This window comes from Daktulosphaira vitifoliae, unplaced genomic scaffold, assembly GCF_025091365.1.
Source record: "Daktulosphaira vitifoliae isolate Bord-2020 unplaced genomic scaffold, ASM2509136v1 Scaffold_4, whole genome shotgun sequence".
Lineage (NCBI taxonomy): Eukaryota > Metazoa > Arthropoda > Insecta > Hemiptera > Phylloxeridae > Daktulosphaira > Daktulosphaira vitifoliae.
This window is the reverse complement of record NW_026099575.1, coordinates 30,097,284-30,117,684: the sequence shown is the minus strand read 5'-3', so window position 1 is coordinate 30,117,684 and position 20,401 is coordinate 30,097,284. Positions and strand designations below refer to the sequence as shown.

General features: G+C 23.7%; 4 protein-coding genes across 9 annotated transcripts in view; 2 read left to right on the top strand and 2 right to left on the bottom strand.

The window, feature by feature from the left end:
- Nucleotides 1–2,444: 2,444 nt before the first annotated feature.
- On the top strand, nucleotides 2,445–5,310 carry LOC126903460 (ubiquitin-like modifier-activating enzyme 5). Its single transcript, XM_050681606.1, has 7 exons — nucleotides 2,445–2,756; nucleotides 2,858–2,993; nucleotides 3,070–3,266; nucleotides 3,331–3,517; nucleotides 3,638–3,765; nucleotides 4,216–4,433; nucleotides 4,813–5,310. Exons 1-7 carry the CDS (start codon nucleotides 2,611–2,613, stop codon nucleotides 5,064–5,066), a joined length of 1,266 nt encoding a protein of 421 aa, XP_050537563.1. The 5' UTR covers nucleotides 2,445–2,610; the 3' UTR covers nucleotides 5,067–5,310.
- Nucleotides 5,311–5,433: 123 nt separating this feature from the next.
- Nucleotides 5,434–13,062, bottom strand: LOC126903470 (microtubule-associated protein RP/EB family member 1). Of its 3 annotated transcripts, none has more exons than XM_050681625.1 (7): nucleotides 12,886–13,062; nucleotides 11,842–12,015; nucleotides 11,541–11,647; nucleotides 11,092–11,329; nucleotides 7,401–7,489; nucleotides 6,611–6,760; nucleotides 5,434–5,613 (listed from the first exon to the last, which is right to left on the bottom strand). In XM_050681625.1, exons 2-7 carry the CDS (start codon nucleotides 11,999–12,001, stop codon nucleotides 5,551–5,553), a joined length of 807 nt encoding a protein of 268 aa, XP_050537582.1. In that variant the 5' UTR covers nucleotides 12,002–12,015; nucleotides 12,886–13,062; the 3' UTR covers nucleotides 5,434–5,550. The 3 variants fall into 3 exon arrangements, with proteins under 3 accessions (XP_050537582.1, XP_050537580.1, XP_050537581.1); XM_050681623.1 differs by lacking the exon at nucleotides 11,092–11,329 and adding an exon at nucleotides 7,604–7,853 and having other exon boundaries at nucleotides 12,886–13,052; XM_050681624.1 differs by lacking the exons at nucleotides 11,092–11,329; nucleotides 12,886–13,062 and adding exons at nucleotides 7,604–7,853; nucleotides 12,398–12,418.
- A 133-nt stretch (nucleotides 13,063–13,195) lies between these two features.
- Nucleotides 13,196–16,194, top strand: LOC126903477 (dolichyl-diphosphooligosaccharide--protein glycosyltransferase subunit DAD1). 3 transcript variants are annotated; one of them, XM_050681636.1, is made up of 3 exons: nucleotides 13,196–13,316; nucleotides 14,176–14,428; nucleotides 15,815–16,194. In XM_050681636.1, the coding sequence occupies exons 2-3, from the start codon at nucleotides 14,221–14,223 to the stop codon at nucleotides 15,943–15,945; spliced, it is 339 nt and encodes a 112-aa protein (XP_050537593.1). In that variant the 5' UTR covers nucleotides 13,196–13,316; nucleotides 14,176–14,220; the 3' UTR covers nucleotides 15,946–16,194. The 3 variants fall into 3 exon arrangements, with proteins under 3 accessions (XP_050537593.1, XP_050537594.1, XP_050537592.1); XM_050681637.1 differs by lacking the exon at nucleotides 13,196–13,316 and adding an exon at nucleotides 13,762–13,858; XM_050681635.1 differs by lacking the exon at nucleotides 13,196–13,316 and adding an exon at nucleotides 13,865–13,998.
- Nucleotides 16,195–16,540: 346 nt separating this feature from the next.
- LOC126903455 (E3 ubiquitin-protein ligase AMFR-like) overlaps nucleotides 16,541–20,401 on the bottom strand; it is a 21,644-nt gene continuing 17,783 nt past the window's right edge. For both annotated transcript variants that reach the window (XM_050681593.1, XM_050681592.1), the window contains 4 exons: nucleotides 18,119–18,399; nucleotides 17,927–18,036; nucleotides 17,649–17,851; nucleotides 16,541–17,580 (listed from right to left, as the gene is read on the bottom strand). In XM_050681593.1, the coding sequence (XP_050537550.1) occupies nucleotides 17,403–17,580; nucleotides 17,649–17,851; nucleotides 17,927–18,036; nucleotides 18,119–18,399 (772 nt within the window). In that variant the 3' untranslated portion in view covers nucleotides 16,541–17,402. The remainder of the gene's footprint in view (nucleotides 17,581–17,648; nucleotides 17,852–17,926; nucleotides 18,037–18,118; nucleotides 18,400–20,401) is intronic.

Genomic DNA, 20,401 nt, shown 5'->3' with positions numbered 1-20,401 from the left:
CAATACATTTAAAAATATCCAAAGGGAGCATAATCTATAAAGAAATATTTAAAGCCTTGCATAGTATTAAATTGATGTAGTTCTTGATATTATTTAAGCTTAAATGCAAAACTAAAAAGTATTAATTTTACCTCTGGACTTTTTTTTGTGGTGAAACAGACATTAAATCAAAAGAAAAAAATACGATTTTCGTATTAAATTAGAAAATTCAAAATAATTGTATAAAACTTATTTATGTGACTGGGGGAACTATCGTCAGTGGGTAATACCGGTCACCTCGCTACCTAATAAACCCATTCATTTAAAATTATGTTGACCATACATATAGATTAAGAATGATAAAAAAACCTTATTCTCATCAGAACGATATTATCAAAAAATATATTTTATAATTATATTATATTATACAATATTGATTATTGATACGTAATTTTAGATCAAACTATATAGACATAAAAGAAGAAGAAGTATGTACTTTAATTTTAACCCCCTTTTTAGAAAAATAAAACATTAAATAAGATTTAAGTGTTTAAATATATAATAATATATTGTAAATATTTTCAGGGAGGATTTTGGCAGTTTTTAATATCTACCAAATAAGTATTTGAAAAAAAGGGAGTTGTTCTTTTTTAAAAAAAACGTTCTAGCTACTAATGGCTATGATAAATTACAATTTCAATTTCATAGCTATAATTATAATTATTGGTTAGAATAATCAAAAACGGTCACTGAAGCAAAATTTAATTAGCATGAATGAATAGTATTAAAAAATTCAAATTTATAAAAAATTTTTTTAATAAACTTATTCCTTGAAAAATTAAGGAACGAGCAAAGTGAACAAATTAATTTTCATGACAAACTTTAACGGAATTTAGAGTCCCTTTAAATTTTACTGTTTCTAAAAATCTTGTTTGTAGGTGTTATAACATTTTTATTTACTAAAAATTTAATTTTACGTTGACTGTTAACAATATTTTTTGTTTTGAAATCTAACAACCCTAATTTTTATTTGTCTGTTATATTATGTCTCCATTGTGTTATCCTATTTTATAATTTTAATATATTACCCAAATTTTCAGTGATATTAAATAAATTATTACACTAAAAACATAATATTTTGAAAAAACAGAATTATAGGTGCAATCTGAGAGTTGACAATCAACTTGTCCCATCAAAAAAAATTCTGAAAATAATATGTAAATTTATAATAAATTAATCTTAAGGAGGGAGGAAGTTAAGTTAATTCTCCAAAATATTTTGTTCAAAATGTACCTATGCACAGGATGATTAAAATATACCGTTCTACTTCTTTTTCCAAACATTTATCCCAACTACTTAGAATCACACATCAACTGTCCTCGTATCACATTCAATAACATTCAAAAACCCAACCTCTCTTTTTTAGTATTCCTCTACATCTTCTTCTTCAACATTCATTTCCATAACTATTTTTACAGCTTTCAAATCCTCTCTCTTCATAACATGACCGAATCATGTAAGTCTATTTTCTCTCAACTTATCTTCAATTGAAACTACACCTATATTCCCTCTTATATGTTTATTCCTTATCCTATCTTCTCTAGTCACTCAACTCATCCATCTAAGTATTCTCATCTCTGTTATACTCATTTTTTCCTTTAATTTTTTGTTAGACGCCCAATACTCAAAACTATACATCATAGCTGGTGTCACTACAGTCTTACCACACAATTCTATCCATTTCACTCACCTGCACTTAATCCTGTGCATTACATCATCGTCAAAACTACCGTTCTTTTGCATACTATAGAATTCTTTTTCACCTTCTTTTGTTCCTAACCTATCATACAACTCGTCATACCTATTAAAACTTTGCCATACTTACCACACACTTGGCTTCTTTACACAAGCGTTTATACTCCAGCCAATTTTCTTTCATTTTGCTCTTTTGCCAAACTTAAAAGTGTTTTTTCTTACTCTCTATGATTCTCTGAACGTCCTCATCCCACAACTAGGATTCCTTGTGTCCTGGCATTTTACTCACACCAATAATCTCCCTTGCAGTATTCTTTACACTACTACCAAATCTATTCTACATATCATTTATGTCTCCCTAAACATTCCACACCGTTCTCTATTTTTTAACAAAATACTTAGTGTATTTGAATCAAAGCTTTTTATTATGATTTATCAAATATCTTCTATACATAACCTAACTATGTCCCCACCACTGTGCTAGATTTTAGTAAAATAATAACATTCAAAAAACTTTTTTTATTATGAGTTTGAATGTTAAAAATTTCCTGAATACAAAAATGTAATATCAGTTAAAGTTGATATTGAATATAAAGAAATATGAAAGAAAGATTAATTACATTATCTGTGATATTACTAATAATTTAAGAAGACATGTCCGTTATTCCTTATCATTTAGGAAAAATAATTTTGAAGTGACACGCGTACGTACTGATAACAAAATTTAAACCTCGCTTCTGTGGGCTTCATTTTTAACTACATCATTCTTAAGTTGACTAAATCAGACATTTATATTGAAAATTTATTTTACAGAAAATATATTGCCCATTTTTATACTTACTAATTCATTTTTTAATTTTTATAATTTTCGTAAAAATGTCCTTAGAAGAAGTTGAAAATATTAAAAAACGCATAGAAAACTTTAAGAAAACTCTTATAGAGTTAACCGCAACAGAAAACAATGAAACTCACCACACGATTCGTGAAATGTCTGCTGAAGTAGTTGATTCCAATCCTTATAGGTAAATTATAAGTAATTCATTGAATTAAAATTTTGTATTTGGTTAACAAGTTAAATTTTGAAATTTATTTATGTTCTTATGTTATAACTAATTAATTTTAGTCGACTTATGGCTTTACAAAGAATGGGTATTGTAAAAAATTATGAAGATATTCGAAAGTATACTGTAGTTGTTGTTGGAGTTGGTGGAGTTGGAAGTGTTACTGCAGAAATGCTGACACGATGTGGAATTGGAAAAGTATTTAATTTAATTAATTAATTAATTAAAATAATTTCATTAATTATTTATTTGTATTATAAAAAAAAAATTTCAGTTAATTTTGTTTGACTATGATAAAGTTGAATTAGCTAATATGAATAGACTATTCTATCAACCTTCTCAAGCAGGATTAAGTAAAGTAACTGCAGCCTCAATGACATTGACACGTATAAATCCTGATGTTAAAATTGAGACTCATAATTGTAATATTACCATAACTACACATTTTGATAATTTTTTAAATACATTAAAGTAATTAATTAATTAATTTAAGTTTATCACTTAAATATAAAAAGAATTAATTATTTTTAATTAGAACTGGAAGCTTAAATGGGGATTCAGTGGATCTTGTATTAAGTTGTGTAGATAATTATGAAGCTAGAATGACAATAAATACTGCTTGCAATGAATTAGGTTTAAAATGGTTTGAATCAGGAGTAAGTGAAAATGCTGTATGTGGCCATATACAATATATTGTACCTGGAGAGTCTGCTTGCTTTGCGGTAATCATTTTTTAAAACTTTAGACACAATTGTTTGTTTAAAATTTATATATTGTTCTAATCTTATTATTTATATAGTTATTATAAAAATTAGCATAAATTATATTAATATTATTTATAGTGTGCACCGCCTTTAGTTGTCGCTTCAGAAATTGATGAAAAAACATTAAAAAAAGATGGTGTTTGTGCTGCAAGTTTACCTACCACAATGGGTGTCATAGCTGGTCTACTTGTTCAAAATACTTTGAAGTAAATAAAAATTATTACTATAATCATAAATTAAAACTATAATTTTTTTCAAACAGGATAATCTTTAATTTTTTGTTTATTCTATACCCTGTCTGTTTTAAAAATAAAATACAGTACAATAGCTTACACATAAGCTCTCATTAAAATTATGAAATTTTACAAATTGTTAAAATTGGCATTCACTAAAATTTATATTTGAGTCTATTAGTATTATTAAAAAAGTGAGGTTAATCTGGCTTCTAAGCACCTCAACTGTTGATCAATAAAAATTTGTTTAGTTTCCCATTATTTCTAGAATTTTTGGCCATATATATAATTGTATTAGTCAATACTAAATCCAATCATACATTTTCCACTCGTTTAAAAGTTTACATTTTTGTTATATAATTTATTTAACAGATTTTTGAAAAAATTGTTATTGATAATATATTTATAAATATTTTTTTTTAGAAAACTATTAGGATTTGGAACAATCTCTTGGTATTTGGGATACAATGCCTTAACAGACTTTTTTCCAAGTATGATGATAAAACCAAATCCCAATTGTAGTGATAATTTTTGTATCAAGCAACAAGAAGTGTTTAAAAATAAAGTTATTGAAGAACCTGCAAATATTTCAAGTGAAATTTCTTCAGAAAATATTGTGATACATGATAACAATGAATGGGGTAAGGCATTGTGTAATTTTCATATTTTAAATTACAATTTGGAATTTAAATTAAGTTACTTTATACCTCATTTTTCTTGAGCATGATTGTATCACGGAAGCAGAACTGTAATATAGATGTATCCCACATTCCTTTCCTAGTAAATGGAAGATAACACATGTATCATTGTGTACAACTCCATGTAACTTAATTATTTAGTTATACAATCCTAAATTATATCTGTATCTATTTTACAATGTCAATAATCTCAAAATCAAATAATTGTAAATTATCATCTATAGGAAAATAAAGCTCCAAAAAGGGTGCACATAAAAATAAAATAATGTTTTATAACATTTTTACAGAATTTGATAGTTATAACTATAAATTTTTTTTTAAGGAATATCACTCGCAGATGATACACCAGGAACAAATAATACATTAACAGAAAATAATGAAGAAGTTAAAGGAGATACGGTTAACAAAAATACTAGTATTAAAAGTGAAAATGAAGAATATTTATCTCTGAATGAAGGAATAGAGTATTCATATCCAATAGGAAATAATACAGTACCTAATGAGGAATCTATAGTTAAAGAGACTGATTTAAGTGTAGAAGAACTAAGGGCTCAAATGGCTTTATTACAATCTTAAAAAAAATTCCTTAAAAATTATTAATTCATTAACATAAGAGTTAAAAATGTATAATGAATAAAATAATTTTATACATATATTCATTTTTAATAATTCGTTAAAAATATTAAATTTACTTCAACGTACTTCTTAAAAAGTCCAATTGTTATTATTATTTTTTAAATGAACATTGTGATTTATATACATAATTGAATTTAATAATAAGCATGTTTAATTTTTTTTTTTTTTTTTTGTATTTTTCAACTTCACAAATTTAAGATTAATATTTTTACTATCATTCTTGTTGAAGTAAGATGATAAATTTAGCATTAAACAATAATACTATCGATTTATTAAAATTATAGACAAAATTGAATTAAAATAATAATAAAGATGATACATGATAAAACATGTGCTTATCAGTTTATTATATTGCATTTTGTAAAATATAATAAATATCATTAAAAAAATTCATAGTTAAGTAAAAAAATTTTTTTTAAAACTATTAGTAAGCTTCATCATCATCATGATTGTTCGTATCGACCTCTTCTGGAGCAGCAAATCCTTCCTGTAATATTAAATAAAAATTAACTAAATATTTTAGTTAATCAGCAATGAAGAAAAAAAAAACATTGCACAGGGGGGTCTTGGCACAGTGGTGACGTGGCATAGTTGGATCAAGTATAATGATATCTGAGAGTGATTAAAATCACTATCAAAATAAAACGCTTCGATGCAAATCTTTAGTGTTTAATTTTAAAAAATTGGTGTATTATTCCAAAAGCTACATGATCTGCTAGTTCCTTATTAATATCTTGATATAGATAAAGTATGTCGAATGAAAATGGGATTATTAAAATACTACTTCTCATGAAAAAATTGTATTGATCCATACATTTTTTAAAAAGTTATAGCATTTTAAAATAAAAAATATAAAATAGAGAATCGAGAAATTTCACACAAAATTAGCATTTAGTAGCCATTTTCACCACGAAGACAAGTCCAGAGGTCAAATTTTTTTTTTTCATAATAAAGTACATTACATTAGCTTTAATTTAAGATATATATATAAGTATCAGACCATCCAGAACATTTTCAAAAGTTAATTTTTTGTGAAAAAGTTGTCATTTTAAATCCCCCCTGTGGGCAGGTTAAGAGTCAAATTTACAAAAAATATATACCAAATGATAGATAAAGATATCAAGCATTTATAAAAAAAAAATTATATTGATATGTTCATTTTTGAAAAAGTTACGGCAGTTTTTAGTAAAAAAAATTTGAAAATTAGCGATTTTTAAATTTGTTATTTTTTTGAAGGTTTCCCCCATTTACGGGGAACGAGGGAAATTTTTTTAATTTTTGAGGGTAATGTCTTCGACTAGATACGATTTGTGGTCTTTTGACATATTGTTGAAAGAAATCCGTTCGTCAAGAGCTGAGTAAAAGTGGTAACAGAAAAAAAAAAAAAAAAAAAACACAGTAAAACCAATACCTTCTCAGCTTCGCATCGAAGCTAAAACATTTAAACATATAATATGAAATGACTAATATAAAAATAGGTTTACTTCAGTTGCATAAAGAATTTCCAATACTTTTGAAAACAAAGGATGTTCACTTTCTTGTTCCTGGCAAATAACTTCAATATCACGTAATTTTCCAAAATAGAAATCACGTTCTTTTTCCAAACCTTCCACTGTAACTCTTAGTTCACTCATCTAAAAATTAAAATATTTAATATTTTTATACAGAATGATATAACAATAATGTTATTTATTATAAGCAAAAATATAAAATATGTTTACAGGGTGATTCATTTCTTCCCACCTAGGTATAGAAATGTCTATAACTTCTAAAATAATGGTATTATAGTAGATCAAAAGTCATTAGATTTTTCATAATATTGTTGACCACTGTATATTTATAATAAGCATATACTTTAATTCATAGAAGTGCAAAGGAAAAAAATACTGTCAATTTAAGTACAAATTTAATAATCAAATATTATGTTTTTGCAACTTTAATGAAACAGCATTTATTCTTGATTGAAAGAGGAACTTAGTATATCCAAAAATGTTTAGCTTATATATAATACCTTTTAAAGACTATTGCATTAATAATTTTATAAATTATGAAAAAGTAATAATAATTAAAATATTTTCTTGTTTTATTATTTATTTATAATTATAATGTATAATCATCTTAAAACAAGTATTGAGGGTTTGACATAAATAATTCTACCATCTCTCAAAAAAAATTGAAGATTGGACTTATGACATTTATCTTTGTATTAAACTTTGAAATATAATAATACAAGATTAAAATATTTATATTATCTAACTAAAACAATACTTATACCTGTCTAGTCAATTCATCTATTTTATGATCACCTCTATCACGTTGAGTTGCTCCTACAGCTGGTCTTGATGCAGGTGCACGATTAGACACTATTTACAAAAAAGTAAAATCATTAAAAAAAAAACTAAAGTTATTATAAAATTATAAAAAAAGAAGCAAGCCTTAGGGGGCAATCTGGGATAATTTCGAGTTAATATACGAACTATTGCTGTTACTCGCGGGACGGAATAAACGATTATTGGAAACATTTCTAGGCGGTACTGCTGCAGATGGCTTTTTGGTAATGCCTGCTCTGGACGCAACTCCTGCTGATCCCATTCCCTCACCACTTCGTGCACCTACTGGGTCATATTCAGTCATTTGATAATTGGTGTCAAAGAACTTTTTGAACCATTGTAAAAACTCGAAATTATCCTGAAAACGTCCCTTGACCAGCCTATCAATAGGTACTATCTGCAAAATAAAAATAAAAATAAAATTAAATATCAAATGCAAAAGGAAAACAAAAAATAAATTATATAAACAAAATACTATATATAAATATACACTATAACAAATAAAAATTAGCAAAAAAAAACTAACTTACTAAACAATTAAATATATTAATAAAATACTATTTGAACAAAATGTAAATAACACATTGTACATAATAAGAAAATGATATTAATGCTATATCTTCAATTTCATTCATCAGAATGTTAAGTATTTGAATAATAACAGAGTCACTATTAAAATAATATTCAACCCTTAATTTTAACTAATAAAGAAGCTTAATGTAATAAATAGAATGGTTTTGTCTCAAAATTTGTATTACAGGTTACAAAATAACAACTTGGAAGTGAATATACAAAATATGAATAAGGGTTAATACATAACTCGCACATTATTTTTTTTACATAATTATATTCCAAATAATTTTTTTTTTTTAATATTACTATACTTTTGTAATAACCAATATTTTCATAAAATAATTTCTAGAATAGTTTATACATATTGTTAATGATAAAAGGATACATTTTCGTTTTTATCATTATTAATATACAAAATAGATTACCCTTCATAAAAGAGTCATAAGTTAATGTAAAAGATTATAGCCTATTTATTTGAGGGCAAGTAAAAAAAAAAATACTAATGAATCTATTAGTAATTTACATTATCTCAACTACTATAAAATAAGTGTTAAATTAATTTTTCTTCCAAATATTTTATTTTAAAAAATGAAAATAATTATTTTCATTTTTGAGGAGCTCAATCATTAACAGATAAGTTTTTTTTATTTGTGCCAGTGTTAATCTATATATTAATAAAACATTTTTATAAAAAATGAGTTATTAATTAATAATAGCAATATAATAAAAACTATAGACAGAACAAAAATATTCAGCTATTCTAGAGCTAGTTTTAATTGAACTTAAACTCTTCAATTAACATATTAAGTTCAGTCAAACAAAAGTAGAAATCTCGAAGAGAGAGTCAATTTGGAATTGACTAGGTGTATTATTACAATTACAATTAAAAGAAACATAGTCCATATAGAATAATAGTTTGTTGTAGATTCAAAAAATTTGAAAAGCTAGACATTTTTATTTTAATCATTTTCTAATCACATATATATACGGGGGGATGATTATTTTAATCCTAGCCACTTTTTTATCTTAAAATAATAAATATTTTTTTTTTGGCTTTTGTTAGTTACATATGCATCTCAATTTAATTGTTGAAAAATAATTTTTAAGTCTACCCCTTTTTTCTTATATTGGTAGCAACTTTTTTTTTTTTAATTGAAACATACATATTTAATTAATTAGATTATAAAGTAGAAAATAATCTAATTAAGAAAATGAATGGTCAATAACGACTTTTGATCTAATACGTAGGAATATTAGCATTTGAAAATATAGACCAATTAAGCAAAAATGTAGCTATACTAATCGTTAATCAATTCTCAGGCATTCTCCTCCTCCCGCCTAGATGCAAAATTGTGAATATCTACCGAAGCACTATTTCAAAAGTTGTTATCGACTAGTAATTATTTTAATTAGATTATTTCCTATTTTATAAACTAGTTATATATGTGTAACGCTATTGAAAAAATATAGCTGATACACATATAATACATAAGGTATGAACATAAAAATATTTTTTTACAGATAAATAGAAATACATATGTATTAACAAAATTGAAAAAAATATATTATTCTAAGAGAAAAAAGTGTCTAAAGTTAAAAGAATTACCATGTATGTATATATATATATATTTAGACATTTATCAATTACTCTCTTCATCTTGCCTAAGTATAAAATAGTTAGGAACTCCAAAATAGTCATTACCAGTGCATCACTTCTTATCTAAACTTAAAAATAATAATAACTTCCAGAATACTGTTTGAAAAATTATAATAAACCAATAATTTTTTTAGTTGGATATTTTCTAACTTTTAAAGCTATATATGTTGTTATTAAAAAAATAAAGTGTCTCTCTCATAAAGAATAAGGGATGGTTCTAAAAAATATTTAACTATTTATGAATCAAAAAATAAATAATACTAAATAAAACCAAAATTTTTTATAAAAGAAATTTTGTAGTCAACAATAAACAATCACTTGGTATTTAATATTATCTTATATTGTTATTAATAACAATAATAGCACACACACACATATTTATATTCATTTAAGAATTATCTTAGAACCTTTTAAGTTTACTAATTCTCATACAGAGCGCCAAATATATAGAAAATATTTCATAAGTACTAAAAAACCATTAAATTACAAGCTTAAGATAGATTTATTCCAAATATATAACTGAAAAATATAATAACAAATAATATAACTGAAAATATTTGGAATAAATCTATCTTATATTACAAAAAATAAGGATAATTTTATAAAAATATGTCAAAGTATGAAAAATAAAAATTTGTCAACATTTAGGGTGAATTATACCCCTATATGTTAGCTTAACTGGACAACATTTTTGTGGCAAAAAAAACATGCAAATTCACAATTTTAATGACTACTAGTTTAAACAGAAATTTAAGTTAAATTTTCCACAAAGTTTTATTGACCATTTTTCATAAAAAAATGAAAAAATATTTAAGACTTCCATTCATTCTTATATTAACAACACAATAATTTATTTAAAATTACTATGATAATGCTATTTTTACTAATTACAGAATTATTTATCTTAAAAGAAATGAAAAAATGTTGATTTATTTTTTAATAGTTTCAAGGAGATTTGAAGAGTAATTTATAATTCATTTTAATTTAAATATAATATAATTTAAAAACTATTTAAACATACAAAAATAATACTTTTAAATTAATAACTTTATATTGTTCTAATAAAAATGATATATCAAAGTTTTTTTTATAAAATAGTAATATTAATTAAAAACTAGCTAGTAAACATAAATTGAAAAGTCTCATATATGAGTATGCGAATCCCAACTTTATTTTACATGCACATTCCACTATCATCATTCTGCTTTAACTATAAAAACATTTACTTTTTATAGTTTTAATTGCAAACACTTCAAGTAAATAATTATTAACTACAAGCATCAAAAAAAAAAAAAAAAAGAATGCCTGATTTGATGCTTATAAATCAAATTACTATGAACATTAAATAACAATCAATAGTTAACACCTATCAATTAGACAACTATAATCATGCAATTAGGAATACCGTGCCCATAAGACGGACTTCTATAACCTCGAGCAGCATTTGGAATACGATATGGAGGTGGTGCTTGAAAACCGCACATATTATCAACAGCACCAACACCAATCATAATTCCACCACGAGCTTCTAAACCATCATAGTCTCGTCCATCATAGTTGGCATCAAAAAATTTTTTGAACCATTGTAAAAACTCAAAATTATCTTGAAAACGACCTTTGATAAGACGATCAACAGGAATCACCTATAAAGTTACTTTTTACCACCATGTATCAACAATTTGATTACTTTATTATAAGCAAAATAAAAGGTATTTTCCATTATAACTTTAAATACTTAAATATTAAGATGAAAAATGAAACATCTTTTTATTCAAAAACTTAAAACTTATTACTTCTTTGGTAATAATTAACATGGTTAATTTATAAAACTATAAATTTCAAATTTATACAAACCTTATCAACTGTCATCTTTTTAAATGCACCTTGAAGAATCTTGAAATTTTGTATATACTCATGTTCAAGATTTGTTCTGAATTTCACCCGTTTCATTTGTACGCTACCTATGTAAAAAGCCAAAAATAATATTACACTTCTCAAATATAATTATAAAATTTTTTAGTAATATAAATTAGAACCTCTTTTTTTTTTTTATTAATAAACTATGATAAAAAATGTGAATTATTTTTCATCCAATTTCAAGTAAATGCATTTTAAAAAATGGTGAAAGAAATATGTATACATATATTTAATATACCAGGAAATAACATATCCATAAACTGGCAATATGCTGCTCCAGAACATAATTCTTCAATTTTTGTAAAACTTGCTGATAATGTATCGTTAACCCAGGCCAACATATCATGACGACTTAAATTTTCTGATGTAACATTTGTTGAATATACATTTATAGCCATATTGATGTTTTAATCTAAAAATATGTGTAGTATAGAAGGTTAAAAAGTAAATAATATTTATAAAAATATTAATTATAATATTTATTATATTTTTTTATAAAATACTCAAATTTTTTTTTTTTATACTTAATAAAATTCATGTATCACAAAAATGTCAACAGCATTACATATATATAACTTTTTAGCTGTTAATAGTTTTTAATATTAATGATAAGAATTTTTTTTTGAAAAAATTATAAGTTTCAGTAAAGATTAAGTTATACAAACATGATGAAAATTGGATAAATACACTGAAAAAGTCATCTTTTAACAATATAATAAGTGAATTGATTTAATATTATAAAATAGAATTTAATTTTATTCAACTTTTAATTTATACATAAGGTCATAGTTTACTTTAGAAAAATGATAGATTCACACAGAATCTTTCCATTGTATTATTAGCCATTCTTTTAAACAAATAACTATAAAATAAACCAAATAAAAATTACCCAATAGCTTAACACTAAAATAACATAACTGATAAGTAGTTTAACTGATCATTATAATTATCAACTAAATAGGTAACAAGTCATACTCATATTATATTAAATGAAAATAATACTCTATAAATATATGTCAAATGATTAATTTTTAAAAATTAAAACGTTTCCGCTGATTATTTAATTTATAATATTTAAACATTAAGCCCTTGGGGTATAATGTTAAAATCGTAGGTATTTTAGCAAATATATAATGATAGTGAGATTACAATCAAATAAGGTAAAATAAATTGTTGCACTCATGTTACATTAAGTACGTTACAAAATTTAAATAACTTCTACTTATGAAAAATCCGTAAAATCACTAATAAATAGCCGTGCGGTAAGTACATTTTAAGTTACCTTTTCGATTGTATTGGTCCCAAACCGTTGCGGGCCAAGATAAGTTTTGAATAATAGCTTAAAATAAATGTTTTATAAACTTCAACGTAACAAAATTTTCGTAAGAGTTAATTAAAAATGAGATAAATTTTAAAATGTATTATGCTCCAACTCAAGAGTGACATTAGTTACAGTACGAAGAGCCCCAAGACTAGTCAAGACAAGTTATGAGTCCACGGTCCAGTTACCATGTTACCGATGACCAGGTTGCATGAATAATATTTTAGTCACTAACAGCCACTCCTCATTCTTTAAAAATCCGCCCAAGCATCTGCTGACGCATCAAAAAATTAATTACTTAAAAAATTATTAATTTTAAGCCTGACGATACTTGGGAAAAATTTTGATATTAACAGAAAAACTATTTTGACTTCAAATTTTTTACATCAAAAGTAAATGAATAAATTAAATATATATGTATATCAACAGTATTTAAAATTAAAACACATTAAAAATATATTAGTAATATAACATAACTTTTTAATTATAAAGATTGGTAATTCAAATATTACTATTTGAGATAAAATTATTTTTTAGTAATTATTTAGTTAGTTAATACATTTCTTTTAAAAAAAAGTTTTCCAGTTCAAAACTCATTCAACATTGATTTTTTTACATCTATTCAAATTGACTATTCCCCTACATTTTCGACATCTATTCGAATGTAATACAAATAATGGATATTTTCATTTTAATTTGGTTTTTAAAAAGTTTTTTTTATCTTAATTAAAAAATATATATTTTTTCCATGCATTCAGCGATTTTGTCCATGAACATAATTTGCCCGGTATAAAATGATAATTTTTTTATTGTAATTATAATTACACGTATATGATTACGATTCAATTTCCTGGTAATACTTAACAAAATTTTGTCTCGAATAATCGTCGTTTTCTTTTTAAAGTAAAAACGAAATTGAATAATAACGTTTTATGTAAATATAAATTTTTAGTAATATTATTACCTTTTATTTATGTAAAGTTGTACTAAAACTGTCATCAAATTTTAAAACTAATACTATCAAAATCAATAAATTAGAAGAATTGAGATATCAAATAATAAATATCGGTTAAAGTATAAATTTCAACGTTAATTAACTATTTTTTTATACTAAATAAAAATATATATTGAAAGTATTGTAAATTTTACTTCTTTGATTATTTTATATTTAAAAATATTTAAGATTATTGTGTGTTTTAAAATACATATATTTATACATATTTTTTTATTTAACTAAGTTATTAATTTTAGGTAACTTGTGTAACAAGATTTTAGTTTTTCTAAATAATTTATACAATGGCAAAGATAGTTGGCATCACTACCAAATTTTATGATGATTATGTTAAAACAACATCAAAAAAACTTAAAATTATTGATGCTTATTTATTGTACATTCTGTTAACTGGAATTGTACAATTTGTTTACTGCTGCCTTGTTGGGACATTTCCATTTAATTCATTTCTTAGTGGATTTATTTCTTCTGTCAGTAGTTTTGTTCTTGGAGGTAAGATTATTTTTTTTAATATTCAGTATTATTTTCGTAACATTTTAATAAATGTGTACTTAGCTATAAAATGATCTGACCTCAAAAAGAAGAAAAAATTATATTTTTTAATTTTAAATACCTGTTACCTTAGTAAAAATTTAAATTCAAAGTAATTTCAATATTAAAAAAACACATACCCTAATCCAAACTAAATACTATAAAAAAATAATTTTTTTCTTCATTTTATTATTTTTCTGACCAGATATTTTTGTTTGTTTTTGGGAAAAAAAATATTTTTTAAAAATACATTAATGTATGTGTCAACCATGAAATTTCATTGTATTATACAGAAGTCTTTATAAACATTTAGAATATGTAATTCAACGTATTTTAAATACTTAGTTTTGGTTATATTAAATATTGACTAATTTTCTGTTGACTACAATATTCAGAAGAATTCTCTAATAAATTTTGATACTGATTCTAAATATTGTTTCAGGTATTTTTCAACACATCCAGTTTTTGGCATAATTACTAAAATTGATCATTATTTGTATTCCTTTGTTATTATTTTTATTAGATGTGATGATATCATTAAAGGTTATATCATAATACTATGCTTTAATGACTGTATACATCATGATTTTTTCAACTGATCAATTTGATTTTTTGCTATATCATCTTTAATTAATTTTTTTTTACCCAATAACCAAAATATAAATATTTTACCAGGTCATGCTATAATCCAAAACCTAATTTTAGCTGAACAAATTTTATATTAACCAAAACTTCTACTAAATATTAAAAATACCTTGAACTATATATTTCTTACATTATTTCATTTAAATTTTTTAGTCACTATACTATATTTTATTTTACGAAAATATGAATTAAAACTCTAGATGTAAATAATAATAATTTCCCTAGTTATTTGTTTTGTAAAAATAAAAATTGATATATTTTAATTTTTCAAAAAATTATCCATCTATTTGTAGTAATTTCACTAATTACAATTTAACCAGATTAAACTAAAAAGTTAAAGTGAAGTGTTGAGTTTCTTTTTCTGAAAATATCTATCAAACTCAAATTTAAATGTTTATAAAAACAATTGTTAAACTTGATAATTTTTTATTATAATTTGATTATTAATTACAAATTAATAATTATCTCACAACTATTGATGTGATAAAAAATATCTGAAGCCAAAATCAGTGTCAAAATTTCTTATAAAATGCACTTAAATATTGTGGACAGCAAAATGTCTTATGTAATCACAAAAAAGCATACATTGTGTAATTTATTTAAGGTTCCAAAATATGTTTAGTCTAAACAATATTAATTTTGAGGTGACTGCTAGTTAAGTAAAATTGTACGGGTAATTATACATAAATTGGATTTTTTTAGTATGTTTAAGATTACAAGCTAACCCTCAAAACAAATCTCAATTTAGTGATATCAGTCCAGAAAGAGGCTTTGCAGACTTCATTTTTGCACATGTTGTGTTACATCTAACTATAATGAATTTCATTGGATAATCTAAGAATAAGTTTAATGATATAATAACTATTAATATAAAATTAATTCCAACACAGTTTGATTTATTTAAACTATATGTAATTTTTTTTCAATATATTTATAATTCATAAAGTGCTAATAGATATAAATTAATTTTGATTCATCTAAATAATAGTTTATTACTTAAAAACTTTAATTTTTAATTGTTAAAAACTGTTTATATTATATCTGTGAATTCATAATTCATACAATTTTATATGCAACAAGAATTACAAGTGTTATTATTTTAGATATTATGCTACCTTTTTATAGAGGAAAAGACAAAGAAGAAACATACATTTGCAAAATGTCTTTTTAGGTTATTTATTTTTTTAATACAGACTTAATAATAATTAACAACTTGTTAAAAAAAGTTGTCATTTGGGTCATGTTTGTTTAAAAAAATGGATTTCTAATTTCTAACTCTTTATTACTTTCATTTGACAAATAAAATTCAATAATCTTGAAGAAAATTATTAATTAGGAACTTTTTTTTTATTAAATAAATGATGGAAGCGTTTAGAAAATATTTGAACAAGTAGGTATTTGTTTTTTAATTAAATCATTAAACGCAAATTAAAAAATATTTTAAACTTATTAAAATTTATTAAGGTTAGTTTAGTTTGATTTAATTTAAAATAATACAATATTTATATCACAATGGACCAATTTTATCATAAAATAATTTTATTAATAATAAAAAATACATTTTCACCATTTTTAAATTCAATACCACTAATTGCTCTAGTTATCAATTAAAACGAGTCTTTTAAAATAAATTTCATCTTACATCTCATTTAAAATATTATACTGTATAAGTAGATAAATCCATAAAATGTATACTTTAAAACTTCAAAACAAAACTTATTTTTATTAATAATATTTACATTAAATTATTCCATTAATATATATATATATAAAATTGCATAGTTTTAATATGTCTATTTTTTATAAAATGCATATTGTATTGATATATATTTAACTTAAACTCATATAATAAAATCAATTACCAAAAAAAAAATTTTATTATATACTCAATTCTTTAGTTATTTATTAAGTTTTATGATATTATATGTTATTTTACACAATAGTAAATAGATATTAATAGTTTTTTTTATATTATATATTTGTAACTAAATTAATAATTAATTTTAACATAACTAAATTTATAAAACATAAGCCTTAACTTGGCCACAGCATTTAATAGGTAATTTCTTTACATAAGATGTTAATAAGTTACTTAAAATAAAACTAATTAACCTGTACAGGAACTAATATCCATAATTCAGATAATTTTCAATATTAAGATGTATATTAGTTAATCATATAAACAATATATAAAATAGTTATCTCATTTCACTTATAAATTAATATCTTAAGGTGAATATAATATAATATAATCACAGTCTTTAAATATCCATAAAAATGAATCCATTTATTAGTCTAGTCTTTGGGAACATCCCTCCTCTTTGTTCATATACTTTTGCCTAGCTCGTAAAATCATAGCTTGTTTTCGAGCTCTTAGCATATGTTCTCTTTCATCAGGTGATTTAGAAAATTGACTCCCCAAACTCACAAGATCATCTATTCCAGGCTCATTCATATTTGAATTAAAACTAAGTAAAAAATTCATCAAAAGTTTTCAAATCAAGTAATATAATTCTGTTTTTTAAAGTATACTAACTTTGTACCGGGAGAAATATTTATATATTGCTTAACTGTACTGATTGGCTGAGGTATCTCAATCATAGATTCTTCTTCAATAAATTGTTGAGGTGAAATAAGACGACCTTCAAGAATATTATCAATAGTAAGATCAACAGATCGTGTAACCAGCAAGTCTTCAACTATCATTTGCATAGTGTAATATGGGAATAATTGAAGTACCTTATATTTTTTACAATAATAATTAGTTTAAAATTAATGAACAAATGTATTAACTAACAATTAAAAAAAAATTACTTGTCTTGCCATTGTGTCAATTTGTGAAGATTGTATGTTTTGTGAAGACGGTCTTAATGAATGAGTAACTTCAACTGAAAAACTTGGTAACCAAGATAAATATCTAGATCCTGAAATGAAAATTGATTTTATAATTAAAAAAATTTAATAAAAAAATAACAAATCTTGAATTTTTATTATAAAAATACTTGCCATCAAAATGAAAAAAGTGATGAGGGGAATGAGTATGTATACCCAATGTGTTTTGATTAACATTATTAGCTAAATTAGAAACTCCAATATTTTGATCTTGACCTAAGGTTAATGAAAGGCGACATGTAGGACAAGATGGTTCTTGCTCCATCCAGGATTGTAAACACCCATTGTGAAACAAATGACCACATGGTAATTTTCTAGCAGAATCCATTTTTTCCCAGCATATTGCACAATTATCAGAGTTAGTTTCTAATTCTTGTAAAGTAGCCATAGCGTAACTAAACAGTATAATTTAACATTTTACAATATATAGCGTATATATCTATGGGTACAAATAGATAAGGGCGTTGGAACTATTTGTTACAAAGAGGGCAAAAATTTAATGACAAAAAAACCCTTGATTAATATAAATATTGATTAATAAAGCTAAAAAATGCAGATATAACAATTTTTAGTGATCATATAAAAAAAAAATCGAGTAGTTTATAAACTTGACCCTAGATAATGCATATTATTTTTTATTACATTGTTAGTTATTATTTTATTTTGGTCAATCAAATTTGCTAAGCCACAATTAATAATATGGATAATACATAATTCTATGAAATAATCACAAAATGTGAAATTGATAATAAGCAATTTTTTTAAAATTAAATTACAAAAGAAAATATTAAAATTTAACAATTATGATTTATTTTTAGCCATAATTTTTTTATCAGTTTCAATGGGTAGGGGGAGATATAATACTTTTGCCTTTCTTTATTTTCACTGAGGGGGCAAATGCCTCGTGCTCACAGTTCCGGTGCCACTGCGTATAGATTTAAAAGGGATTTTAACATTAAGATTAAAACTTTATTACATGGAAATTTTATTTACGATTATATCAAATTATTATTATTGATAGATACATCTATCAAATTATTTATGTAGGCTCTAAGCTAAATAATTTACAAAGTAGGACATACAAATGAGGATGCTATCATTGACGTGAAACAGTAATGACGAAATTGATAGAGATGAAAACAAGGGATTGTGAACAATTGTTCTACATTTATTAACAGAACAAAAAAAAAACGGTAGTACAGTGGGGTCGAGGCACAGTGTAGACAAGGCATATATGGGACAAGTATAGATGATGTTTGACAGTGATTAAAATCACTATCATAAGAAACGATTCAAAAGCAACATCAACTCTTATTTCTTTGATTATATCCTAATTAGTAGTTGTTTGATTTTAAAATATAATATATGAATAAATACTAATTATAATTATTAAATTTAGTATGAAATTGATATTCAATAATTTAGTATTGTAATTTAAACGGAGAAATTATAAAAATAATAAAGAAGTTGTATTTTGCTTTATTTTTACGTGTATAAAAATTTAAAGGGCTTGATACAATAAATTTCAATAAAAACTGTTTGTTACTATAAATAAATGCACTGAACTACAAGGAACTTTCATCAGTAACAAAAATATACCATTCTAAATCAACTTTTCGCGATGTTTTCAAATCACTTCTAAGTTTTAATATTATTAAAAATTAGTATTTACATATAAAAAATTCGCATCGAAGCTAAAATATTGGCTATTTAAGCTAACTCAAATTTAAAAATTACTTTTTCGACTTTAAAAAAGTAAAAAAAATTTAATAAGTTTAATTTCTTATGTCTTATGAACTTTATTCTATGTCAATTAAATTATATAATATTCATGAAAGTCAATTTATTCTCATAATAAGATATTTTAAAATAAAATAAAATACTAAACCTAGAATTTTAATAGAAAAATAGCATATTTTTGAATACGGTAGCCATTTGCGCATAGCAGATAGGTCGTCGGGACAAATTTTTTTTTTTCATTTTATAGTACATAAAATAAGTTTTAATTTGATATATGTTTAAAGGACGCAGTATTTCCGGAACATTTTCAAAAATTTAGCTGAAAAAATTAATTTTTGTAAAAAATTTGCTAATTTAAATCCCCCCCAATGAGCAGAATAAGTGTTAGATTTTCAAAAAAAAAAATTATATCAAACGAAAGGAAATTACCTAAGGTTTCGATATAAAAAAATATTATTTTGATTTGTTAATATTTGAAAAAGNATAAAAAAATATTATTTTGATTTGTTAATATTTGAAAAAGTTATGGAAGTTTTAAGAAAAAAATGACAAAATTTACTGATTTTTAAATTTGTAATTTTTTTGGATATTTCCCCCATTTGCGGGGAACGAGAGAATTTTTTTCAATTTTTAAGGGTAATGTCTTCAACTAGATAC

Bases quoted from the DNA above. Each gene is read 5' to 3' on its own strand.
- LOC126903470 (XM_050681623.1), bottom strand. From the start codon at position 12,001: ATGGCTATAAATGTATATTCAACAAATGTTACATCAGAAAATTTAAGT. The intron at 7,854-11,540 runs GTTTGTATAAAT...TTTATTTTGCAG, and splicing joins AAAAGATGACAGTTGATAAG to ATAGTACCTATTGATAGGCT. The intron at 5,614-6,610 runs GTAAACCTATTT...TTAATATTACAG, and splicing joins AAATTCTTTATGCAACTGAA to GAAGGATTTGCTGCTCCAGA.
- LOC126903477 (XM_050681636.1), top strand. From the start codon at position 14,221: ATGGCAAAGATAGTTGGCATCACTACCAAATTTTATGATGATTATGTT. The intron at 14,429-15,814 runs GTAAGATTATTT...GGATTTTTTTAG, and splicing joins CAGTAGTTTTGTTCTTGGAG to TATGTTTAAGATTACAAGCT.
- LOC126903460 (XM_050681606.1), top strand. From the start codon at position 2,611: ATGTCCTTAGAAGAAGTTGAAAATATTAAAAAACGCATAGAAAACTTT. The intron at 3,267-3,330 runs GTAATTAATTAA...ATTTTTAATTAG, and splicing joins AATTTTTTAAATACATTAAA to AACTGGAAGCTTAAATGGGG. The intron at 4,434-4,812 runs GTAAGGCATTGT...TTTTTTTTTAAG, and splicing joins ACATGATAACAATGAATGGG to GAATATCACTCGCAGATGAT.